The 27,526-nt window shown below is 41.0% G+C and overlaps 1 protein-coding gene across 3 annotated transcripts; it reads right to left on the reverse strand.

Moving 5' to 3' along the window:
- Nucleotides 1-7,739: 7,739 nt before the first annotated feature.
- AQP4 (aquaporin 4) lies at nt 7,740-27,526 on the reverse strand. 3 transcript variants are annotated; one of them, XM_033512244.1, is made up of 5 exons: nt 27,470-27,526; nt 15,418-15,832; nt 14,331-14,495; nt 13,898-13,978; nt 7,740-12,169 (listed from the first exon to the last, which is right to left on the reverse strand). In XM_033512244.1, the coding sequence occupies exons 1-5, from the start codon at nt 27,505-27,507 to the stop codon at nt 11,891-11,893; spliced, it is 978 nt and encodes a 325-aa protein (XP_033368135.1). In that variant the 5' UTR covers nt 27,508-27,526; the 3' UTR covers nt 7,740-11,890. The 3 variants fall into 3 exon arrangements, with proteins under 3 accessions (XP_033368135.1, XP_015474294.1, XP_015474296.1); XM_015618808.3 differs by lacking the exon at nt 27,470-27,526 and adding an exon at nt 19,954-20,167; XM_015618810.1 differs by lacking the exon at nt 27,470-27,526 and adding an exon at nt 19,809-19,883.

The following is a 27,526-nucleotide window of genomic DNA, read 5'->3' on the forward strand; positions in this document are numbered from 1 at the left end:
GTGAAGCCTTGACCTCTGGGTTATCATGCTATGGTAACGCCTAATGATGATAATCTGATCTGCTGGTACAGAATTGCAAGTAATAAAAAGTGATGAATATCTAGGTCAAAGAGCAAAACTCACAGCCTTCCTAATGCATTGATTAGGCTGTTAGGTCACATCTCTGTTTGTTGGAAATGTCACAGCTCCTGTATATTGTTGTCAGCCTGGTTGTTGTCAAGAAGGTGAAACTGCCTGTTTTCAAGTATTATGGCTCCACTTTTCTATACCATGGTCCCCTAAAAACACTTGGATAAGGTTTCCTGCTTGTAGAGATAGTTGGTTGCTATAGATGCTGTTGGCATGTGTTGGTTTTCTCCCCAGCTAAGCATGGAAATGGTCAGACACCCTCTCAGAAATTAGTCTAAGGCTTAATGGGGTGTCACTGCCATGCTGTCCCTTTACTACTCCTAGGACTGATCGTGTGAGTGGTCTTCAAATGCATCACTGCAAACTCTGCCAGCTGAGTATAAATAAGTGTCATAGACTGCTTAACCAGGGTTGCTTTCCACTGAGGAGCACTCATTTACTCTTCCCCAAGTTTTGTGGGAGATAGTTAATCCAGAACCAAGTGTCTGGTAGACTGCGCCTATGCTTGTGGGAAAACCAGTCACTGAAAACAAGCATGTTGGCAATTTCTTCTCAAGATCCCACAGCCTTTGTCTGTGTCAATGGCAGAGAAAAGGACTGGGAGAACTTTGGCTCTAGAGCCCTGACATCAAGAATCAAGATATTTGCATCTTCCAAGAAGTTTGGCTGCTTTATGAAGCGCAGTCCAATGGGGTAACCTGAATTCCAGAAATGAGGACTTAAAGCACATCATCTTGTAATCTGAAAAACTTATTTTTGCTATCACTGGACAGAATCCTGAATTAACCTCCCAGCACAACAGCATTGTTTCCATATATTAGTTTGAGTAGGAACAGCAGAAAAAGGAGATCCCATTTCTTAACAGAGATTATAGCAATTTGGGATTTTGAGATCATCTTCAAATTGGCCTTACTAATTAGCAACATACACTCCTGCTTCCCTTATGAGATTGGTTTGCAACTGGAACTTGACAGAAGCTATAAAGAAATGTTCTGAGAGACTACTCAGGATGATAAATTGAAGAAGCTCTAAAATACAGTGCAATTCCTCATGTGAAACTATTAATGTGAGATGTTACTTGCTGTGAAATGTTTTTTGAAGTGTCTCCTTTCCTGCTCTTTATTTCACCATCTATTTTTATACAAATTTTATTCTTAGCACAAACAATTCTCCCATAGTCCCTTTGAATTTATGTTAGCAGTGTCACGCAGCACAGAAACACACTGCCACCACTACTGCAGCATCTCTGGCAATTTTTGTTAACCACTGTCTGAGACAACTTCCAAGCCACCTCCTACTATGCAGATTACCACTTCTGTTTCCAACAGATCTAGCCCCATCCAGAGATTTTTTGAGCTCCCTTGCACTGCTGTGAGAGGCATCACCAACCTAATCCCCTGACAGCATTTAATCCCTGAGTCATTCCTAGTGGAGATACTTTGCATGCTTCATGTGCTATAGAAGCATAACATCATTAAAAGCAAATGACTAATGCAAGTGTATAACATCATTGCTACTTGTAAAGTATTTCATCAGTATTTCATCTTTAAACCCTGCAGTCTCAGATTGTGATGTTTCCAGCTCTCACAGTTGTATCAGATGATCACATGATCAAAGTGTCTTTAATTTAAAACTCATCTGATTTTAAAAAAAAAGTATGTTTTGATTCTGAATCTTACAGCACAACTGGCAGTATTTTGGATTTCACATAACAGTTAATGTAAAGCTTTCCTAATCTTGTTGCAAATCTGCTTGTCTTGTTCTCACCAAATAGAGAGCACAAACCAAACCAAGACAACACTAACCTCCCTCCTATTTAACAGTAGATGTGTGTCCCCAAGTGCTCATTAACATTCTCCTTCAACCCCAAACTCAGATCTGTGGGTCTGGGGCAGCTCAATAATACAGATACCACCCCCCCTGCAGCCTTGTCAAGCTGGAGAGCTGGCACTAGTGAGCAAGTGCAAGGGAGTTCTGTTTAATCAATTAAAAACTCACTCTTGAGGCTGAGCAGGTTTTTACAGCCCTGGTACCACTATTAAGGAGGGAAGGGAGAGGCACAGCCACAGTGTAAATGTATATAATCAGGGTTTTACTACTGTCACTGCTCTTCCTTTAGGTTCCTGTGTAGGTCTGTAGAAGAAAAATAGCTGACCTACAGAAATCACCATACCTAGGTTATACAGATGCCTCTTAAGCATCAACCTCACTAGAAAAATTTGGTCTGGAAAAATAAAAAGTAATGTAAAATATCCCTGTGGTTATTTTTGTCAATGTATTATCACCGCCAGAGATGCTTCAAGCAGGCCAAAGATCCACACACAGAGAGAAAAAAAAAAAAGAAAAAGAAAAGCAAAAGAAAAAAGAAATATCTGTATTGGTTCTGTTAGTATTCTGAATGAAAGGATCTGTTAAGACCTACAATCATGGCTGGAAACAAACTGGCTGATCTTCAGGACTTCTGGACCTGGATTGTGATCAAAAAAATACAAAGCAGGAGAGAAAAACCCGTCATGTTTTGGCAAAAGCAAGCTATATTATATTTACTCAGTGCAGGTGTAATGATTTGTTACTTACAGAGAGCATTCATAGCTGCATGTTAAATCAAACCACAAGGAAAATGCTGTCTGTGTAACAACCATGAGAGCAGACAAGGCTTCCTCTTTCCAGGTTTATCTGCAGCGTAAACACTTTACATTGGCTGGAGAAATGTTAACACTCATAATAAAGAAAATACCAATGTTCAGAAAAGAAAGATGAGAGCCAGGGTGCCTGTGTTATCTTTTCTGTTAAAGTTTACTATTAAATCTGTGGGGGAACACTTAAAGAGCACTTAAAGACTTACTAGCCATTTTTTATATATGTATATAAATGATTTACATGTACACACACATATGTAGATTTAAATATACGTATATTAGATTATACACACATATTCAGGTAAATTTAAACATTAAATTATATATCTACATATATAAATATAATAGTAAAATATAATTTTGACCATTCCTAGAACTACAGAATTCGGTATTTGAAACCTACTTTAGCTATAGAATTTCCTTCTTCTGGCCACTGGAAAACTCAGGGATTTCCCACCCTCTGACTGCAAAACTGGTGTCTAGGTTTTCACATCATGTCATTGGGATTATACACTTCCCAGTTAGCCCTGAAACCTGAGATGTTTCATTATTGATTAAAGTTTATCTTAGCAAGGATATTAAATGACAACTTTTCAGGGTCCTCCATTACCCAAGACTCCAGCACTGCCATATATTACTGCCTGAATGTGAGTTTTCTTCCTATACACAATTTTTACATGTTGTTGTCAGAAAAACTGCTGGCCCCTCAGACACTTAAAATGAGAAACAAATATAAGAAAAACAAGTATTATTTAGCCAATTGTCTCAAATATGTAGGTTTAATGATAAATTCTAAGTAATTAGCGAAATGTTGAGAAAATGGATTAGAGGGCTGGATCCAGAAGAAAACTTTTGGTACATTACAAAAGAGAGCTCATAGAAACTGTGTATTGTGTTAAGAAAAATGCAATCTGAAATGAGAATGAAGAATCTGAATCACAAATTCAGATGCTCAGAACTTTATTGTGAAAACTTTTGCAGTTTTCCATAGGGTCCCAAATTCATTGAAGTGACAGCTGTCTGTGCAGGAAATATAAAGAAAGGGAGACCATACAAAGGAGGGTGCCAGAAGATCCTGCAGAGCAAACATGTCAAACAGCCAGAAAAGTTAAAGCATCCTCTTTGACAAAGGAAAAAAAAAACCAAAACGAAAAGAAAATTAATTGTTCTACTTAATTCCATACAATGTTTGAGGATTCGACCTGTAGAAAAAATAAAGCTAAATGTGGAGAACCTGAAAAAAACAGGACACTGTAAGAAGAAAAAAGACCAAACTGCCCCTTCCCTCTAAAGCCCCCCAAACACACAGAACAGTTTTTCTTACTGGGGGGATAATAAAATCATTTTGCCTTGACCTTTTCCTCACCACTCAGACACAATGGCAATAGCTGCTATATATAAATCTTAGATGCTCTTCAGCTTTTCTCTACCAAAGCATATTTATTTTAACTCAGAAAGGCTAGTAGTAAAAGAAGTCGGGGGATATTTTATTTACACAATGATAAATTAACCTGTGAATGGTTTCTCTAAGGGTAGCCCAAGGAATGACAAGGATGTAGAGGGATCCGGATGGACTTTTTGACCTCTTTTGTTAAAGCTCCCTCCATGGCATTTCTTGGCCTTTTTCAAAGCTAAAAGGTTGGAGGACACAAAGCTTTATTCTCACATTTTAGTCTTGAGGCTAGAAAAGCTTCTGCACTCGTGCCCTAGCAATGTTTGCCTCCAGTAAGTCTGAAGTATGCTGGGCAGCTGTAGAAGGAAGGAGAAAAACAAAAAAGCCTTGTGTCTGAAGCATTTGTGTTTGTGTGCATCCTACCCTGTACAGCTGGTCTGACTCAGCTCTGAGAAGATGCTGTGCAGCTGTTTCTCTGGAGCAATACCTGTGGGCAAACAACAGCAGAGTCCAACATCTATATACATCTTCCTGATCTCCAGAGTTCATTTTGTCCCTGCTCTGTCATCTTTAATCATGAAAGCATTAGGCTTTTTCTTACTGGATATTCATGCACATATGTTCAGAACTTACAGGGACAATCAGCCATTGTTCCAGTTTTCCTATTAATGTTTTTCTTGCAAATCAGAGCCCAGGGACTGGCCACAAGCCCAAATCCCATCTTTTCAAAACTGATTACTTCTTTGCTGGGACACTGTTTGCTCTACTGCAATTGTCTAAGACTGGGTTTGGCTGGTGCAAACCTACTTCATCTTCTCTGGAAGCGAAGGCAGGATTTATCCTATGTACTGTACAGCTCTGGCAAGTCAAAGCAGATGAAATGCCCCCCACTCTGGAGTAACTCTGCTGCTGGCTAGAAAAAGTGGCCCCAAGTCCAAAGTGGCAGTAGCAGCTTGAAGAAGCCCACAGAACTGGAATCTAGAGACTAAACCATCTCGTTCCAGCTCTGATGAGCTCATTCAGCTGGAAAGGCAAAACAAAACAAAATATGCATGCATTCCTGTCTGAATATGGGACCACAAGGCAGCTAGGCACTGAGATACAATGCAAATGGAAATAATTAAGTACTGGAACAGAATAGCATAGATATCACTAGGAACTATCACAGGAAATTTCTGAGGAAAAATGAATGACTCTCCAATGTCCTGAGATTTGCTGTTCTAAAATAATGAAACAATTTCCACAGAATAAATGGAATAAATGCTAAAGTAGAGTGGAATAATGGCAAAATATTTTGCACGCTAGGAAGCTACAAAATGTCTAAAGTAATCAAATTTTAAATGGTTGAAATGTGGGGAAAGAAAACCTTGTGGCAAATGAACTTTGGGAGGAAGAGCAGCAGAACCCAGTTGGCTCCATGGCAGTAGGAGATGGCCATGACCCTATTTTAAGCTGAATGCCATATGGCTCAGAAATAAGTGGAAATAAATGACCAAGTCATTAGGATCCCAGTGGGGCATGCAGCAATCTCAAATGGCAGCTGATCCCCCACAGTTTTACCCATGATCTTGTCCACTGCTGGGAAGAAGCAAACACTGTGGCAGTGCCACGCTGCGCTTCCCTGCACCTTTCACGCACAGGCGTGTGCACACACATACACATATGTGCACATTTTAATAGACACATGCCTATTAAAACGTTCTAGCAAGAACCTCTAGGCATACTGTGAATTAGAGAGGTTTTTATAAAGATTCTATCAGAAGGGAAATAGGGATGAAACATCACAGGAAGCTCATTGCTGTGCATGAGTGGAGAGTAGCAGTTGGGAATTCTGTTTGCCAGGCATGCCCACAGAATACTTCTGCTTCTCCCCATCCCAAATGGCAAGGTGAGAGACAAGTAATAAAAGCTCCTTTTGCCTTTCCAAAGAACATTATGATAGCTTTTTTAGTCAGATTATGCTACAGTTCTTGTACTTCTAAGGATTGTTTTTCTAATGAGAAAAGAAAGGTCAAAAGAAATTAATAGCCAAGATAAGAGTTATCAGTCTGATATAAAAAAAGCAGTGTATAACGTTTGCAATACACTACAATCTGCAACTGATAAAGGAGTCTAAAGCCAAATGAGGGTTTAAAAGGAAGCTGATATTGGAAATATCTACTCTCTAATTTCTCTTTTTAAGCAGATGACTGGGTCACAGTTGCTGTTTGTAGCTGTCGCTGCTGAAGCCAGTGTCACCACTGAAGCCTAGAGTAAGGACATTACTCACCCAGCATGGCTCAGCCTCTCCACAGGATCCAAATAGGGCTCAGATGAGATCCAAAAGCCTCATCCACATCCTCATACAATTGGGACTGTGTTTTAATCCTGTGATACCTTAGTGTCAGTAACCCCTGGATTAGAGGTATGCTACAAAGATCTCCCTTGCCCACGCAGTTGCTTTTGTGTTCTTCCCAGGACCCCTCATATTAACACTACAGACAGCATCATCGCTATGTGTTTGTCTTTGTAACTCTCCAGACATCTCTATTCCTGTGTTGTGCTTGTTTCAAAATGTCAGAATGGTTGTGACACTGAAATAATTTTACTAGTTCTGCCTAAATTCCCTTGGGAACCTGCTTCAGTGAGGTACAAATCATGTGTGTATTAAGTTATATGCAACATACACACTCCCCTAAGCCTCTTTTGAGGTGCCTCTGGAGCTTGAAGAAGCTAAAGGCAGGAGCTGAAGCACCTCAAAGGTGTGTCAGGCATGAGCCATTCCTACTGATTAGAAGCTATCCCAGGTGATGTTTTCATATCAGTCACTTTCAGGACCCCAATTTACCCCCATTAATGTCACAGGAACTAAACTTTGTGTTCCAAGCAAAGAGCTACCCAACTAGAAATGTACAGTGAAATCTACAGTGCCACAGGATCTGATTTCCATTGCTGAAGATCGTCATGGGAGCTTGTTCTCACAAGCTATGCTTTAGTAAAAGAGGTCAGAAGTGCCAGTATAATTTCTATCACTTTTAAAAACTTTGGCTCTCCACTAGTCCTATGAGTTTTTTAACCCATTTGGCAAAATCAGTGATGTACATATATGACCTGGTTTCAGCTGGGATAGAGTTAATTTCTTCTCAGGAGCTGGTACAGTGCTGTGTTTTTGGATTTAGTATGAGAATAATTTTGATAACACACTAATGTTTTGAGGTTTTTTTATTAAACTGCTCTTATCTCAACATACAAGTTTTAGTTTTGATTCTCCTCCCCATTCCACTGGGCTAGGAGTGGGGGAGGTGAGCAAGTGGCTGTGTGGTGCTTAGTTGCCAGCTGGGCTTAAACCATGACAGCATACCAGCATAATTTTTGTTTTAATTGGTTTAGGCTCATTTCCTTCAAGATATTAAATCTTTTCCACAAGCAGCTTTCTTCTCTGATGGATATTTTTCCACAGTAAATCATTCATCCACTGTTGCATACACTTCCAGACTCCTCTTAGATACATTCTATGGGTTGGATTCGGGGTTTTTCCTTATATTTTCCGTCCCAAGCTTTAGGATCATGAAATGTTTCCAGTGATCACAAGATGCCTTTTTTTTTTTTTTGGACACATCTTTATTAGCAACAGTAGTGTGAGATACAGTAGAATACATGTGGGAACCAGATAATCATGTATTATTTTATAGTGAATTTTTCAGTAGATTATTCCAAATGTTACATATGGAAATTTTAAGTCCTATTACATTAGTTCTGATATCATGATGACTAAGCACTTAAAAAATAAGCATTCTTGTGGAAAAATCCATATACACAGTTTGCTTTACCTCATTTGTCCTAAATTTCAGTCTGCAACAGGATGACTTAGATCAATAGGAGTGGGTAGCAAATACTTCAGTCTATATTTACATATTGTCTATTTAGAAAGTCCTTGAGAAACTCAGATACACACAGGCTGAACTGAGATACAAAAAATTGTGCATGGTGTTTTCACCTCTCACATTGAAAAGAAAGACTCACAATGTAAATTCTCACATAATTTAATATGATTAAAAATATTGGATGGTGTATAATGTCCTGAATGTGTTACACAGCCACCAGATAAGATGTTTCAGGGCACAGCAGCTGCTGCTCTGCCATCAAGCACTAGAAAGGTAGATGGCCATCTAGCTTTCGAAGCACATACTGTGGTGATTACTAATAATCAGAAATAAAGCGCGTTTTGAAAAGCTGATATGCAAATACACGTGACAAGCCTAAACAAGACATGAGATGAATCTCACTCCTACTTCCAGTGAAAGGTGGAACACTTCAACAGAAGGGTTATCATGACAACTTGAATGCTGCAGAGGTTTCGTTTTTCTTTTGTTTTTTCCTGAGAATAGTTAGAATCTGGGTGATGAGCTCCTCAGAGTACACACACCCCAAAAAGGTATTTGTGAGCTTCAATGGAATCACCCTTAGCTTCCATGCTTTCTTTTCTGAAACCAAACCCAGTGACTTAATATTATGAAGGTGCTTGTTAAAGTGCAGATACAGCATTGAAAACACTCGTGCCATCAAGGAGGAGTGAGTCTCATCCAATTTTTGGGGCCCCAAAATGATGATAGACCTGCCAGTCTTCCTGTGACATCCATCCATCATCATAAACAAAAAAACATTTCCCACCAAAACCAAGAAATGTTTTAACAGCACATCAAGTATGAGGTGCAATATAGAGCTGAAGAGCTTTAGAACACAAATCTCACTCAAACAGTATCAAAGTACATGTTTTAAAAAAAATACTAAAGCAAATGTATCTTGAACCCACAAAAAGGTCGTGCTAGTCTATTATTTAACCAAGTATGCCTTCTGTACAGTGATGATACCATTGCAAGACAGCCTAGAGGGGCACATACCCCTCTGCTAAACTAAGTCCTAATAGATACTGTAGAGTGATGTTCCTTTATATGAATGGTGATGTCTTGTGGTGGGGCAGAAACACCTGTAATTACAGCCACTCCTAAAGATTTACTTTAGGGTGGGTCATAAACCTCAAGTTGAATGCATCTTCTTCCAAAATTAAGTATATTGCTGAAAGCCTCAGATTTTAGAAAAAACAGAGTGAAGTGTGTGAGAGAAGCCATCGGGCCCCAAAAAAGCTCAGGCTCATTTCCACTGTAGGCAATGACAAACTCCTCCACAAGTTTTAATCTGTGGGATCAGCAGCAGACCTACCACACGTTGCTTACCTGCTCATGTCTAATGTCTAATGGCATGGCATCAACCTTTACTGTCTGGTGGCCTCTATTTTAGCATCCCTTCTTTTCCCTGCTCTTTTCAGAAGTCTCAGGATCTTATCCTCAATAAGGAGTTTGGCTGGTTCTGAGTGTTTACCACAGTCCATTAATAAAGAAGGTTTCAGGAAAAAGATCCTCCTAACAGAGGTGGCTGGTGCTATGCTCACATTATGCTCACCTCAGCAGCAGAATCAGGCTGGGTGAGGAAAACACACATCAAGCCATTTGTGTAAAGGACCCTTAAGCATAAAACAAATCACAGCTTCTTATTTAAATAACACAGTACCATGCAAAATTCACAAATTAAGGAGTGTCTTTAAATACAAAAAATGCAAACCTTTGCTTAAAAATCCGCCAATTCTATGTGTATTACTCTTCACCTTTTTAAGCCATGCAAAAGGTTTAACCAAAATGTCCCTTTAACAAATACAGATTGGAACTATATAAAAAAAATAAAGCCTGACTAAATGCCTAGATAAATGCCCCAATGAGTTTTGCTCTTTCTCATTGAATCTCTTTATCATGGTATTTATCCATCTGAGCAGAGGTCTAACACCACACCTGTGCTGCCCTTCCCTTGGGAGACTTAGTCCTTGCTGTGGGAAGGAGCTCTTATCTGCAATTTGACATTGTCCACTGCAGGTCCCCAGCCACACCCAACTGCAAATGCATGAAGGAGTCATGCATCTTGTGCTCAGTGCAGGGAACTTGCACCACACTAGCAGGGTTTAAGACAAGAAAAGTGTGAAACTTGAAAAAGGACATGCTGGGATGATACAACATATCCCTGCAAGCTGGGATACTAGAATTGCCCTGGGATCATAGTGCACAGATTTGAGGGTTGTAGTCGTTTATTATAATTAGAAACATCTAATTCCCTGTGATAAAGATTGCATGTAGAGTATGTCAAAGAACAGATGAGGCTAATACAGCCCACAGTCAGGACTAATACTTTTTTTTCTCTCTTATTGCTAAATAAGCAGGGGTAGCTTTTCAATTTAAATATAAAACCTATATAATTACAATATAATACCATGCTCCTGACTGCTCTGCAGCTGCATATTGTAAAACTCAAAGCCACTGATCAGAAACAAAAGCAGTAAGTCAGTAACAGCTTTACAGAAATGTTCTGCTGGGGTGATTATGCCTGGCAAAAACCTCTATAGGGGAAAGACTGTTTACAGACATATTTCATGTCCTTTTTCCCCTAAAACACCCTGCAAGCAGTTGAACCTTTTTCTAACAACAGATAAAGCAACTTTTGCCAGAGGTGTAGTTTATGACTATATGAATACTGGAACAAGCAGGGAACCTGTTCAAATAGTTAGGCAACAGTTACAACAAAAAGCCAGAAGCAGTCATATTTTTATCATCTGTTATAAAAAAATATTTCCCAATCAGTGTCTCAATACAGTTAAAAGTTAAAACCCCTCTACATTACTAATAAATTAAAAAACACTATCTCCAACCATCTCGTAAGAAAATAGGTAAGTAATTTAAACCTTTAGTTTACATAAATTAGCACAGAAATGTGTATTCAAACAAGTGCACTGAAAACAGATATGCCTTCTTTTCTTCTGATATCTCTTATTTAAGTTATTAAGTAACAGGAAAGCCTTTATATTCTTTGCATGACCTTGAAAGTCTGCTAACACTAAATGGTCAATAGTCAAACCTCAGGAGAATGTTTCACCAGATAGACAATGACAAGAGGGAGCATGAAGTACAATCAACTGCTTTGCAGCCTTATTATCACACACTTCAACATTCCATGTCAGCATATTTACTCTTGGGGATGAAGGTAATGTATTTATATGGGAAATCACAAGACTAAAATTTGATGGGTTGATAGAATTTTTTTTTAAAAGTCTGTTAAAGTATCATTTTTTTCAGAGGTAGTTTTCAAGGCAATAGTGATGTACATGAGTGGAAACAATACTCCTTTGCTTGACTATAGATAAAACTCTTAAATAGTGCTGGTGCTTTCTCTGAACCTCACAGAGAACGCTTAATGGGTAAGATGTTATAATTGGAGCTGACAACAGACAATTAAGTGTCAGAAGAACAATCTGATAAGTAGGTCTTCATGTCTATAGGCATTTCCTGATATGTCTTAACTGTCAATCTGAATGTTACACATTTCTATCTTTATCTCATTATTGACTGATTTATTAAAGGAGAATGCTTTCATCTCTCTTTTTGACTTTGGGGTTGCTCCGGAAAGAACTAAAGGAAAATACAAGTCTAAATTTGGAATAATAGATGGGGAATCCTAATCATAGCAAAGTCCTAATCTTCCAACTGAGCAGGCGCATGGTTTGGTGACACCACTCCATGCAGCTGCCCACACCATACCTTTCAAAAAGAGGAAGGTGCTCAGTCTAGAGGAGATCTGTTTCTTTAATGGGTGGAAGGATATCTGTGGACGTGCTACCAGGCTGCTCTCTGCTTTCAGTGCTTCTTGCTAGTCATACGGAAGACAACACCTCGCTGGATGGATCTCTTCCCTTCTTGTCCTCACCCCTGTCGATATCAATCACATGAACTATGCCAGGCTTCAGGATCAGGTCATCGGTCTCTACATGGCTCCTGCTGTCGTCCACCTCGATGTACTTGCCCTTGGAAGGCTGGGTAGCCTTACCAAAGACGTCTTTGAAGCGGCGCTTGAGCTCAACATCTGGGCAATAGACGTACTCATACAGGGCACCGGCAAGGACTGCTCCAATTATTGGTCCCACCCAGTACACCTGCAAAAGAAGAGGTGGAAAAAACCCCAGGCAATAAGCTTTTAAATTAACAGCGAGAAGAAGACTGACAAACAGGACCACTTCTTCAAAGTGAAATAATTTTCTCAAGTTTTATTGATCTATCTCTTTACAAGAGGCTTATTCTAACTTTTTCATCGCTCATTGCCAGCTATAGACCACAAATATGGACCCTTTGCAAGAAGATACTCATAGGAAGCACCAATGTAGAGAAGTGATTTTCTTTTTGCATTTTGAACCAAGATGACAATGAACTTTCAAGGGAAAATAAGTCCTTTCTAGTGTACACACAAACAATTCTGCTTCAGTATTTCAGATTTATGTTTCCAAAATACTTCAAGTTTGTCATTTGATCCTACAGAATACAACAGGCAGCCTGATAATCTAATTTGAATAAACAATTACAATGGACATAACACAACTCTGTAGGTACCTATCTATTTCATCATGACAGACAGCAGTGCAATAACATTATTAGGTGCCAAAGCCCACAGGTTCTTGTTGACGGCATGCCAGTGTCACTGCTCTGGAGGAGGAGAAAAGGCTATTTTTCCAAGTGGCCAGGACAGTAACTAAGCTTCTTCAGCAAGTTTCTGCATGGTATATTTGTTTATTGTTTATAGCTTTAGTTACAAATTACAGGCTTCCTCGGAGTATGGATAATTAATCTTGTGAAAAACTACAGCAGTTTTTCATATGAACAAGCCATTCACTGATAACTGGGTAAATCTGCCTCAATAGGATAACTCTTGGGAACAAAGTTACACATGGTATCGTGTTTGCAGAATTGAAGCCTTAGGGCCTGAAGACAATGCTATTTCTATTATTAGCTGCAGTGGGAGCAATGTGGGCTTCGTACTTTAAAAATCAAGAAAATCCTTATATGCACTGTAATATGCAGCTCTTCCAGTTAGCACTGAAAGTGTCCCTAGAAGTGATTTCCCTCTCTATAATTAGGTGAGTCTAAGCTGTGATCCATCTCTCCCTTTTAAAATATGAAATGTTTTTTTATAAGTTGGATTGTTGGATGCTATAGAAATTTACTGCATCATTCACAGCCTGCTTATAACGTTGTTTCTTGCATAACTGCTCCTGGCTAAGCTGACACTTTCAAACTGAAGCAGGTAACATCTGGCCTGGTTTGCAAATACCAGACTGCAACCTCTTCATCTCTCACTGCAGGCATTTGCCAAGGCAGGTTCTCCCCCAGGAACCAGATCACAGAGGGTCCCTGTTCTCATTTTATACATCTGCCCCAATTTGCTGCAGAACCAGGTGAAACGTGAAGTTAGCAGAATTACTTCCATAGCTCCTCACCAGCATGACCAGCGGGGTTTGCTATCTGCCTTGGAGGATTTTTCTTTCCAGCGGTTCAGTTCTTTCAGTCTCCCTGGGTTGATTAGCATATTTTTTGTTTTGTTTTGTTTTGAACTTTTCATGTAATTTCCTTTCTACCCTAGCTACTACCTCCACAAAATGGCCCATTCATGGCCATGAATACTAAGATGCCATTTCAACATGCTGCATGCTGCCCTGCAGTCCTAGGTGAGGAGCATGATGATGCCTAAGCTTGGGGCAGGTCAGTGCCTGTCTTCCTCTGGGATGGTCTCTATGGGATGTCCTGGAAGAGATAACTGAAAGCGAATGATGTACAAAAAATCCTGATCACTGTTTGTCGCTATGATGAGGGAAGTATGAAAGGAGAGTTACCCATTGGTTTTCCCATCTGCCCATAATGACAGCAGGTCCGAATGATCGAGCTGGGTTCATACTGGCACCAGTGTAATTGATCTAAAGCAGAGAGAAAATGTCTGTTATTAAAGTCTGGAAGGTAGTGATTCAATTTCTGTGGGACATCCTGGTTTTGTACATCTCTTCCACTTTACAGCAGATATCATGACTCTCCTGAGTCTTAACACAAAGTCAAAAGAAGTCATCACATGAACAGCCAGAAAAGTTCTGGTGCAACACCCTACCCAAGGGGACACTCCTGAGACTCCAAAGGGCTTTAGCATGGATCCATAAAGAATACAACAGCTATATAGCTGTAATTGCTCTAAAGGTCACAGAAGTTTCCATTTACTTCTGAAGTAGTCATAAAGGGTAAAGGGATCTATTTTTTAAAGAGAAACCATTAACTTACAGCAAATAAATGTCCAATTGCAACAGAAAATCCAATTGCTAAAGCTACTGAACCAGTGACATCACTTCGTTTTGAATCACAGCTAGCAAAAATAGTAAAAACCAGCTGGAATGTAATTATCAATTCCACCAGGAGTCCATGCCCAGCAGAAAGATCTCTGTGTACCTGGAAGAAGGCAAAGAAACACCAGAAATGAAGAAAAGATGATTTTGTAAATCAGAAAGACATCACATGCATAAATTGTGTTTCAATGAATGGTATTTCTAAATAGTACAAAGTGAAAGACAACAATGAACTTTTAGAGGTACAGATTCTCCCCTCTTCATTCTTCTCCCTTTATTTTTTTCTTAAACTTTAAAATGGTTCTTTATTTTGAGAGCCATGGAAATTCACTGCTGAACAGAGAAGAGAAGGATTAACATTCACATCCAACTGGAAGTTCAAAGTTAGACTGCAAAAGTATAGTTTATTTTTACATGGGGATTTGAAATGCTGCACTTCCCTTTCACCATTTTTTTTTTCTTGGGAGCACTGTAATTTACTATTCAATTATAAATTCATTAATTATCCCTGACTTAATTAATTTAAATTTCAATTAAAAATTAAGCAGTGTGCGGCTGAAGTGCATTTTTAATAAGTCCTGCAACAGGGCTAACTGATGGCATTCCTTATTAGTTTAGAACAAAGCTGAAATCTAAGCCACAATCTATTTCAAAAGTATGTCATTTTAAATTGATGTTTTTTCAATCCCCATCATAATAGCATGGAATTAATTTCCCCCCTCCCAAGACCACATAAAAATGGCATTTCACGCATATATTATTTAAATTTTGTATGTAAATTAACATTACCTGCTGTCATCAGATTTGGGGAAGTTCTAGGAAAGAGATCGTCTCTAAAAAGAACAGCAATAGCTATTACACTGCATAAACCCATTCTAAGGAGAGCTTTAAGCCCTGTCTGGTTGTTGTAAATAAACCAGCAAGCCGTTAAAACCTGCACCTGAGCTCTCCTCATTCTGTGTGACACTGATTCTATTTTCTCAGGGTCTGAGCTAGCCTAGTTCAAGAGGCAGAGAAGTGATTACCGCAGTGACTCCCAGGCCGCCCACCACGCTGGGCGGTGTGACAAGGTAAAGGATGCCCGCGCCCACGATGGCTCCCAGGCACTGGGCAAGAATGTAGAAGATGGACTTGGCAAGGCTGATCTTCCTCGTGCAGACCATTGCCACTGTCACCGCCGGGTTGATGTGGCCTCCGCTGATGTGTCCAAAGCACTGCACCATGGTGGCAATGCTGAGTCCAAAGCAGAGGGAGATAAGGACCATGTCTACGGGCAGGGGCTTCTCTGCTCCACCCCAGTTGATCGTGGAGCCGAGGCTGAGGAGGACAAAAATGAGCATGCCCAAAAATTCTGCCGAAACGGCTTTCCAGAAGGGCTGAGTCCAGACTCCTTTAAACGCCACCATAATCCTCTCACACTTACACAGACGTCCACACTTACTGAAAAGGAAAGCAAATCTTCATCAGAAGTCACCAAACAAACCTTACAGTCTCCTGTTAGGGGCTGTTCTTCAGCAGATTTCAGAGAGAAGGTGGCAACACTGAGTATCTTTGGGGTGGGACAACCACAGACTACATACACCCTTAGAGCAGACTGCCCTTAAAACATGCCCAGTGTTGGAGTGTCTGCAGGACACAGGGTAATTAATCACTCCTTGTGATAACTCTGTATAGTTTCAGCTCCCAAAGAGCAACGTCTGTGTATTTTGAAGTGATCATTAATTTAAGTGTATTATTCCACGCTAGCTGGCCTCTGATTTAGAGACTGTATAGCTCTACCACTTCCAGTGGCCTGTTGATCATCATATTCATTGAATCAGTGAGTATCGTCTTTTTCTATGCAAATCTGTAATTTTCACAAAGTAGGTAAGATAACTCAATAAAAATCAGCATCTTAGTCAAAGCCTAGTGGTTTTGATGACAGTATAGTGATGGGTAGTTGCCTTGAGAGCTAGAAGAGAAAGTTTATTTGCTTGAACACTCTCACAGACCAATATTTCAATTTATATTTATGCAAAGAGCAGTTTCTTCACTGTGGATGTTGGGTGAAAATTGAATTCAGGCAGGAGAATAGATGCAATCCTACATTCTGACCTTTAAATCAATCGTGTAATCAATAAAGTGCTTTATTTCTGGCTAATGGTGCCAATTGAGCTGGGGAATAGAGCAATATTTTCTGTATGTGTGGTGTGTAAAACTCTGCATGGAAAAGAAAGTCTTGGCTTTTCTTCCTGTCTGGAGATGCTATTTATTAGTCTACACTGCCTTCCTGATGAGCTACAATTTTGCTAGATGTTCAGATACCTATGAAAGTGGGTCACCAAAGAAAAGTTATTTGTGGTATTAATAAATTAGAAGAATAAGCCAAAAGGGAAGCATTCTAATTAGTTTCTGAGTAATGCTCAAAAGATTCTTCTCTAAAAACAAAAGCAAGAAACATCCAACCCATCCAAAAAGTAGAAAACAAAAGAATATTCAGCTGCTACATTTGGGAACAGAATTTTGAGTGGAAGACGGATGAATTTATGCTCAGTTATCTGAGGTAACTGAGCTACAATGCATATTTAATACCAGTTACATCAGAAAAGAAGCATAAAAGGCTTGTCTGCCCTTTTCAAGTCATTGCAAGAGGAATGGCCCATGAATTTCTTAACAGTTCCAGTGAGTTAGGGAAAAGCAATTTAATGCTGTGAATGGAGCAAATAAGCTGCTTCCCTAATTTCCTATGCTAACTTACTCTGTATTTTGGATAGGCCTTCTGAGCTCTATCTTAGTTCTCCATATGAGATGAGATGAGAACAATTACATTCTCTCCTAAAAATGGCTCTTGAAAAGTGCTTATCAAAGGATCTGAGACACTTGAATGAGACTTGTTCTAGAAAAGTGAAGCAAGAACCTCACAAGAGAATAAAGTAATACCCCAAATCTTCAGATTTTAGGTCGAACTCGAGATAAATGGAAAGATGTTTTTATAAGATCTCATATTAACAGTCAGTTAATGACCAACCATCTAGACTAGACCTTTTGTACAAAATGAACCCAAAATCATTGTCTCCCTCAAAGCTGAAGCTCCAGGCAGGCTGTTCTTACCTTTGAACCATATGTCCAGATTCACACTGAAACTTAAAGGCTTACTTCTGACTCCCTTACTGCTTCCTCACTAATAATTTATCTTAGTGACCTGAGTAAGACATAGGTGCTATATTCATGCTGAGAAGAGTTCATTTTCCCAGTTCCCTGGGCATGTTCCAGGTGAACATAGGGATGACACATATAGCGAAGCCCACGGAAGAGAAACCTGAGACCTGGGTGCACAGAGAAGGGAAGCAGCACTCATCTACTCTTTTATCCCTCAGCTCAGCTGGGATATAACCTGGATTTCCCTGGTGCAAGCCCTGGTGTTGTATTCAAGTTTTGAAAAAGTTCTAGCCACCAAGGGCACAATGGTGGGAATGTAGGTTTATGGAGCATGGTGACTCCTGATGTCTTTGTTCAAATGTGCCTGACCATCTCTTCCTGTACTCAGAGAACAGTGAGATCAGCAAATCAATGACACACCTTCATCCTGTAAAGTGGACAGAAGAAGGTGTCTGTATTTGGCACTAAGATTGTGCAGCTGTCTTCTCAACAGTTGTGGAGCATCTTAGAAAATCACCTTAAGAGTGGGTGTCTGTGTGTGTGTGTGCACGTGCATGTGGAAAATCACACCTTCCACTGGACTGCTGGTGGGCCTGACTAGAAGGGGGCTACCACTTATGAAAGACAGATCTCATGTTGTTTCTCTAGCTGAGAGCACCTGTAGTCAATTCAGTCTTTTGTAGCCCTGAAAATGCAAAATTGCTGCATGCAAGCCAAATGCTTCAAACACAAAAGCTGGCTCATCAACATAAGTTTTTGTTTTTCTAGAACATCATGCTACTTAGAACTCTGACAGCCATATTGACAATTAATTATTTAACACCTATTTTTAATCCATACCTGTTTTTTTTAAGCAGTCTTTTTTTCTATGATTTCTACACCAGGCAAAATGCTCAGCTGTCAGGGCCAAATTTTTCTTGTAAACTGCACACCTTTCCTTCCTACAGCAAAACCCCCTACAAATGTTAATAAAAGCTTCATACTGTGTTTGAGACCTGAGCCTAGGTTTTCACCTAAATCCAAAGGCAATCAGCAACTTAGAAATCAAAACCATCTCAAACATCCACTATTTGTTCAGCATGCAGCTGAATTTAAAGGCTGGAGATGAGACAGAGTGATGGCTGTGTGACGGGTCTGAAACTGAAATGGGACCTCTCAGCAGCTAAGATTTGTCATCAAAGTTGCAAAACAGTTTTTATTTTGAGTAGTTGTTCACGTTTTCTTTAGATAAATTCAAAATATAACAGAAAAACACTTTCATGTGATGGCCACACATTAATTTCACATGTGGCCGCACTGGCAATTCTCCGGTCTGGGCTACAAGATTACACAGTAAATTGTGTCTGATAGGATGCTAGGTGGGTTTTGCAGATCACATTGCCAGAAGGGCTTCAGGTATGGTTATGGCTCCAAAGGCATAACAATATAAATCATAACAAAGGTTTTGATACAAAAGTCAAAGAGTATTTTAAAAAGTTTTCATTTCCTAGCTTCAAGGAGCAGAGCACACATCCTGGACGCAGCCAGCCATTCCACACGGCACTGCTGTCACACACAAGTTCTGTGCGTGCGGTGCCTATTTACAGTGGCATCCCTGCAGCAAGCTCCCACGCTGCCCGAACTGAACTCGCACCGCCGGCTGGAGCTCTAATGGACATCGGGCACCTGCCGGCCAGCTTTGAGGTGGAGGGCGACAGGCTGCTGCTGCTGCAAAACCAATGCACTGTCGCAGGGCTTGCTTGTAACCATTTTGCTTCATTTTTCAAAAAGTTGATAAACGAGCGACTGGCATGGATATCTACAGGAGGTGAGGAGCCTCGGGAGCCAAGGTACCGCAACTTTCCCTCTCTGCGGTACCTGGGCTTTCTCCACACGCGGCTCCCCACTGCAGGACCGCAAGTGGACAAGAGTTTTAACATGCGGGAAGAGAGAGTGAGTTTGCTTCTTTCTGCACCCTTCGCACCTCTGATGGTAAAACTCCAGAGCGAGCGATAGGCTCCAATAGTGTCTTCGAGAAGGGGGAGTTGCTGCCTGGCTGCCATCCCTCGGTGCAAAACGCAGAAGGGCAACAACGCGGAGCCCCACACCTGTCTGCGCACTCCTGCCGGGGCCGGACAGTCCCCTCCCGTGACCGCGCACCCCGCTCGCCCAAGCTTTCCCATAAACTCCTCTCTGGTCTGGGGGGGCTGTCCCCGCCCGCCTGCCTGTCTCCTGCCTGCCTGTCTCCTGCCTTCCCTCCCTCTCCCGCTCCGCGCCCCGCGCAGGGCCGCGCACTCACCCGCGGCGCGGAGCGGCCGCTCCGTCGCTCATGCCTCCCCGGCGGGCGCGGCTGAGCGGCGGGGCCGGGGCGGGGGCCGGGACCGGGGCCGGGGCGGGGGTGGGAAGGCTCCCGAGCGTGCGGCGGCCGCGGAGCGCTGCCCTACCTGCTGCGGCACTCGAGGAACGGCCGCCGGAGCCCCGGCTGCGGGTCGGCTGCGGTCATGTGCCTCTGCACGGCAAGGCAGGGGGGTCGCGGCTGCCGGGCAATGAGAAGCGGGCAGCGCCGAAGCGACAGCGCTGTGCTCCTGCGGCGCGGGGCCGCCCGGCAATGGGGAGGACTCAAAGGCTTCTTAGTTTCTTCTCTGCCACTCACTGTATTGAAGGGGAAAAAAGCCCTAGTAGCGCAGCAGCCAGGGAGTTTTATCCGTCTAAAATACCTATTAGTACCTTACTAGAGCTCTACTGGTTACAAAACCATAGAATCATAGAATATCCAGAGCTGGAAGGGACCCACAGGATAGAGTCCAACTCCTGGCTCTGCAAATGACTGCCCCAAAAATCACACCATGTGCCCGAGATCATTGACCAAACACCTCTTCAGCTCTGCTGCTATGAACACTTCCCCGGTGAGCCTGTTCTATTGCCAAACCACTCTCTCGGAGAAGAACCTTTTAGTAGTGTGCAACCTAAACATCCCCTGACACACCTTCATGCTGTTCCCTCGGGTCTTATCATTAGTCACCATAGGGAAGCGATCACTACCTGCCTCTCCACTGCCTCTCATGAAGAAACTCTGGACTGTGATGAGGTCTCCCCTCAGTCTCCTTTTCTTCTGGCTGAACAAGCTAAGTGACCCCAGCCACTCTTCACATGGCTTCCCCTCTAGGTCCTTCACCCTCCTTGTAGTCCTCCTTTGGATGCTTTCTAATAGCTTTATATAATTCTTGTATTGTGTTGTGCTTGTTGAAGTTGCTAAATTGAATGGAGTTTTGACTAGTATGAAATGCCAAATGGAGGCCACTGGAAAATAGTGTTTAAATTAGACTGTGATACTGTCAGTTGAAGAAGATCACATGGTCATTACTCAGTGCCTCTACAGCATGAAAACAATTCAGTGAAAAACAGCCCTTCATGTAATAAGAAAAAACAAAGTTGCCTAAGGCCCCAGGCACAACTATTTAATTAGAGAATGCACAGAAACTGTCACTCGAAGAAGACATGGCTGAGAATGGAAAAAAGTACACAGAAAATCTGGCTTAGACCTTTGCATGCTGTAGAAGAATATGTGCATAAGTTATATAGAAAACATTCTAAAGGACATGCTCAGCAGTAAAATGAGGTTAAACTACAGGTAAAGCCATGCATCCATGCAGCAACAGTGGAAAATCAAAGTTTGTCACGATCAGCCAGCCTGTACAAGACACATTGTACCAGATAATCCTTCTAACCATGAGTAAACAATGTTGGATCTGAAGAACTACTCCAGGAAACCACAGACAGAAAGTCCTCCCTGAGCTTCTGCTAAGAGATTATAGATAATAATTTACAACAGTGAAAAGCGAGTATATAATGTATAACACTATCAATTAAGGATGCCCTAGACAAATTTGTAGACACAGCAATAGAAAAGCCATGCCCATATATTAAATGCTTACCAATCACAGTTTATGGCAAATAAAGGCTATTGTAATGTACAAATGTGTTTCTCTCAATTTGCCTGTTCCTCCTCTAAAGTCATGTCAAAAAGGATGCCAAGAGACACAATTTGATGGCAAAAGAGAAACTGCAGTCTTGATGCTTTCTTTTTTTGTTTTCAAGCTTCACTTTATTTGCATATGTTTGAGCTTAGTCAAGGGATGTGTGTGGGGGTGGTTGTGTACAGACATCATTACACATCTCTGCTGTTTCATTTGCTGTGTTTGTGTTTTCAATCTAAGCCCTTCACAACCTGCTACATTGATTTCGGAAAAAAAAAAATAAATCACTTGTTCTTTGGCACCTCGTGGACTCTGGTCCTTTGGCATGTTTATTTGTTTACAAACAAAATTCACTTAGCAAAACCAGTAATTGCTTTTCCTTGTCTGGCAGATAGCGTATATCTGCTCTTTTTGATCTGCAGAGCAGATCACTGCCACATGGAGAAGCCAGAACATTAATAGCTTCTGTCACTGCTACCATTCTTATTGTGAAAGATCTTCTGGAGGATTAGACAAAGGTTGTGGCCACATAAAACAGAGAAAGGCAATGCTTCAGGCACAAACCTGGAGCAAAGTGCACTGTGCCAGCTCTGATCAAACAGACTATGTTCTGTTGAAAGCACAGAAGGCAGGGAGGACATCCCTTGAGATGGCACTGAAAATCAGAGGAAAGCTGCTCCAGTTTGTCCAGGGGTAAATTTGTCGGTGTTGGGAATTGGGACCACATAAGTTCATTTTTTGGTTTGTTCATAGTTTTCTTCTTTTTTTTTTCCTTGTATATTGTTGTCTTTATAAAACCTGGGTTAACTCATTTTGGACTTCCATCTAACAGTGAAATGCACCTGCTACGGTGCTCAACATAGTTAAAGAAATCACTTACAAAAGAGTATTATGAAAAATTTAAAGATGGTGTTAAAACTTAATCCGTGTCATGGTGGGAGGAAATGTGCAGAGGAATTTTGCTGTGCTTCTGCTTCTCCTTCACTGAACATTAAGTCTGAGTTTCTACAGTAATTTCTAGGGCATCATGAATTAAAGATCTGTGTAGGAACTTAAGCCATGGTGAGGAGATGCTGCAACACATAAGATATCCCCATTCTGAACAAACTTCCCAGACAGTTGAAGCGTGCTGGATCTGGGATTTCAGTTTGGTCAGTTATGGAGGAGAGGGCACACTGCCAAAGTCAGAGAGGAATGTACAAACAGCTAATTCCAGCTAAAACAATATGAGGGAGAGGGGCAGAAAAACTCCCAGCACTAGATTCTGTTGTCTCACTCAACAGCAGTGTGGGAAGAATCCCTTCACTGCTATGACAAATCTCATAGATACCCATTCTGGACAACTCTGTCAGACTGTGGGGTTTGTCAGCCAAGACTGAAACAGATGAAAAGAAAGACCAAAACCTAAAAAAATAACATACTTTAGGAGCACTGTGTGTTTTCTATGTGTCTTAGTCCTTTTCCACTTGTACCCAGTGGATCTGGACTCTATCCTTCCTTATGTTGCTGTTGTTAGCTTGCTCAACTCCTCTCAGCATCACTTCAGGCTTTTCCAAAAGCAAGGAGGTTTACATGCCTGTGCTTTCTCTTTGTCTCTCTTCCCTCTATTTTTTCTGGGTGTTCCTGAACTTTTCAAAAAACCTTGAGCCCACCAGCCAGTTTCAGCTACAGCTGATGGAGGATCAGAAATCCCAAAGCTGTTTAGGCTCCTTCCAGCCCTATGGGCAGGAGTGGCTGCAGGTAACCACAGCAAAAGGGACACTTGCTGTTACTGGCAGGGCAGACTCCAAGAGGATTTGTAGAAGTGCCCTGGTGATGGAGGACTTAGTTGCTGTTCTCAAAGTTGTGCAGACTCCTAGGAGACCAAATTCCTTTGACCTTCCTTGGCTCCTGTCGACAAGAGTGTTTAAGGGCAGGCTGTGAGAAAACCTTTTCAAAAACCATTTGCAGAAACTCTTTTTTTTTTTCCCGAGTGATGAAAAGTTTTATTCTGCTACCACTAATAAATTCCATCCCCCCCCCCCCCCCCCCCCCAATTTATTTTTTATAAGTTTGGGTTAAGCTTTGTCTACTAAAAGGATCGTATATAAAACACCGCTTACTGAAATGTGATCTTTGCACATTTCTGAAGTTTTAATTTTCCTGCGGTGTAATCTTGTTACTTAGGTCATTCATTTTGTCACGCCTTGGTATCAGTCTGGTCCAGGTTTGGCTGCAGGGCTATGTTCTCCTGACATTTAGAGCAAGAATTCCCTGGGAAATCAGTCAAGAGATTTGACATTGCTGCTGGCCAACCTCCAGTAGGTTTAGTTTTACTCTCCTTCTCTATTTATTGTGGAATCTGTCTGTCCACAAGCTGCACATTGAGTTCTGTGCTAGAGAAGAAGAACTAAAAGGGACAAAATGGCCATTCATTTGGAGGATTCATTCAGGCTTTTCAGAAAGGATTTACAAGAAGCTGTGCACTTAAATGACTGCTGAGCTTCCTTAGCCCTGCTCTATTACCTCCCTCACAAGACAATTTGGATTGAGTGCTTTTTCTTTGCCCTCTCCCCCACCTCAATAGGCTTCAATTACAGTTGGAAAAAGCAGAATTAAGAACTAGGTAGTACAGGAACCACCTGGAGGTTTTTCATTTTTAAAAATAGTTTAATTTGAGCATGGCATGGACAGACCCTTTTCTTGGAGGAAAAGAGCAAGACAAAAGAGAACAAAACAAAAATATTTTTTTCTCCTTTTGCCACAAACTGCTGCAATGTCAGTTGCAATGAAAAGCTGCAGCAGTGGCACAGCCTATCAGGATTTGATGAACTGGATAGAAGGGGCAAGGGAAGCCACCCTGGGCACTCAAGGGGGCACAGGAAAGTTAGGGGAACAGCCCCAGGTCAACTGGAAATAGAGAAGTAAGGTCTCTTGTGGAGGGGGGCAGTGACATGCAGCAGCACAGAAAAAGATGCAGTCAGCTCCGAATGTGCCGGGAGGAAAAACAGCCCATCATACTGTGGTCTGTGTGCTGGGGCTGTGTAGCCTTAGCCAGTGGGACCAAAGAGATTTATCTAACTTTGCTAGGTGAGACACTGAAATTCTGTTAAGCACTCACAGATTTTATCAGCCACAGAAAATGTAGTTCTCGGTAAACACTGCTGCTCTATGCTCTGTAATATCCATGCTTTCCTGAGCAGTATCTGTGTTGCTCTCACTTAAAGCCCTTGAAATGTTCAGCTTCTTCCCTCACCATCACTTCAGGTTCCAACAGAAATGAAGCTCAGTCAAAGACTGTGGAGTTCAAGACTAGATAGTAACATAACATTTTCTGTTAACTGTAACATAACATTTTCTGTTCTTTAACTTTGTATATTGTCAACCATTACACTTTACCTCAAGACACATTTCATGAGCTCAGTAACTTATATATTTTGAAAAAGCATCCTTGCTTAGATTTGAAAACTCATGGGAAAGAAAATCCATCCATTCCCTTGGTAGCTTATTCCCAAGACTAATAATTTTCATCATCAAAAATGGTCTTTGTTTCTAAACTGAATTTGTATGAATTCATCTGCCATATGCTCCTTCTTATTATGCTGTTATCTGCCAGATTAAAAAGCCTCTTATACTTCTACTGTCTCCCCATGAGGATACTTATATAATGTGAGCAATTCATCTCTTCATCATCCTTTTGATAAGCTTAGCAGACTGAGCTTTCAGTCTCTCCCTCTAAAGAAAATTCAGTAGCTTTATTTTTTTCCAGGTCTTGTTTGTGCCTTCTCCACTTTTTCAACATGCTTTTTAAAATGCATATTTAATACTGGTCTCCCAGAAGGCATATTCTGAAGCAAAGGCATTTCTTTTAGCACACCTGGGAATTGAATTAGTCATTTTTGCCACAGTATTGCATTGAGCAAGCCTTCTTTCTTGCTCTTCTGCAATAACTCCTGAGACCTTCTGGGGATGTAGCCCTCATTCTGTAGATAAGTCTTGTTTCACTCTGAGGCATGCAATTTTGCAGACATTCTGTCTGACAGGCATCACACTAGAGCACAATGCAGTCTGCTGTGTTTGGCCATCCTTTTCTCAGCCTACTGATTTAAGTCATGTTCAGACTATACTGGCAGTGATTCTATATTTACTTCCAGACTTACCTGCTGAGAAAAACCCTGAAACACATGAGGCCTCACAGTGATCCCTTAAGATCCCCCAACAGCTGGCATGATTAGTATATTAAGTACTTCCAGAGACCTCTCAGCTAGGTCTGAACCCATTTACTGTTCTGTGGCTAGTGAACAGTGGTAATGCTCTAAGCAAATAAAGCCTGGTATAGCAGCAAAGGCTCCAGAAACACTGAAACACACTGCTCTGTTCAGCTACCTCTGTCAGCCATTGTGTGATTTTAAAAATTAAATCTGTCCTGTCTTGTTAGTTTTCTTTTTTTCCTTTGGCTGAGCCTCAGTGTTGTATATTTGACATGTGGCCAAATGCCAGGAATTTGTCCAAGTTTTTTTTTTTTTTTTTTTTTTTTTTTATACACAATGTAAGGAAAATATGTATAATACATAGATAGCTTCATACTCATAGGATTAAATATCTAATGGAAATGTATGCCATGAATGGGATTATGCAGCACGTTCCAAGAAAGACAATTTTGCTTCAGATCATTCAGGTTATCTTTGTAGATTACTACAACAGTAACTGTTGTCTTAATACTATGTATTTTACAGGGGTTATCTTCCCTCTCAACTCTAATACCTTCTAAAAGCTAAAACCCTGGGGCACAGATGTGAAGAAGTTGATCCTTTTCCCATGCAGTGGTGCATCTTTCATTGAACTAAAAAAGGAAGATCTGACTATGAATATTTACAAGTCCTTTTGTCCATAAGCTTCTAAAGAAAACCTGACAGTGTGTTTTTCTCAAAATCCTTTATAGAACAGTAACTTTATTTCTGACAGATTTTTTGTGTTTACAGCTTGGGAAACGTCATCACATCAAGCTAGTGATACAGGTGTTGCATTTTTACTGGACTAGGAGAAAGGTTGCAAACTTGGAAATGGCAATTGGAGTTATTCAATCCCCTAACTAAAAATAACACAAAAATACATTTATTGCAGAAGACTTTGGGGATAAAATTATTTTTTTTTTACTTATTTGCAGACTTAATATAGAATAACTAATCTGAGACCGCTCTTCATGGCTTACCTCTTGAAACTCATCAGTCATCTCTTTCCTTGCATTCATGTTTTAGATAGCTTTGCTATAAGTTGCTGTTTAAAGTGGATTTCATGAGTTTTATGGAGAAAACTATTTTTGTGCAGACCAGTATTGTACTGAATTAGTATCTATGGAGGAGACAAGACTGGTGGGGACTCCAAAGCAGAGGGTTTGAACTAGAAGATCTTCATGGCCCTCTTCCAACCCAAACCTTTCTATGATTCTGGGACACCTCTGCAGGTCAAAACAGTCTGATGATCCTTGTTAAAAATAGATGTAACTTTGTAAGAATGCACGCAGAGAAAGGGAGATTTCTGAGGGGTTCATAGGTTTAATGTGGCCTCTTTTGTACAAGCTTAACATGTCCCACTACCTATCTGATTTTCAGTGTCACCCTGCTCCCTTGACTGACATGAGCACATTTGTCTCACCCGCAGCACGGCAGAACCAACACACCAGTGAAAGGGATTCTTTTCAGCTACATGCCTCACTGGCACCGTTATCCCCAGTGCTCCCACTGTGGCTTGGCTGGTTCTTGGGGTGTGGGAGGGGATGGAAAACCACCCAGCCTGGACCTCAGTGTTGTAGAGTGGAATTTTCAGAATGGTCTCTTCAAAAATTAGTTTTGACTTCCAGCCCAAACCTATTTAGTACAAAAGGCACTTCCACACAGTGTCACAATGCAACTTTTTGCTGTGCAATGTCAGAAATATATTACTCATTCTTAAAAGGTTGCCCTGGTCCCATGTGCATTGCCTCAAAGTGTTGTTCTCTGCATACCTGAGAAACTGTAGGTACTTCCAAGTATCCAAAATCATGAAGAGGTATAAAATGCCC

The sequence above is a fragment of the Parus major genome, chromosome 2 (genome assembly GCF_001522545.3).
Source record: "Parus major isolate Abel chromosome 2, Parus_major1.1, whole genome shotgun sequence".
NCBI lineage: Eukaryota > Metazoa > Chordata > Aves > Passeriformes > Paridae > Parus > Parus major.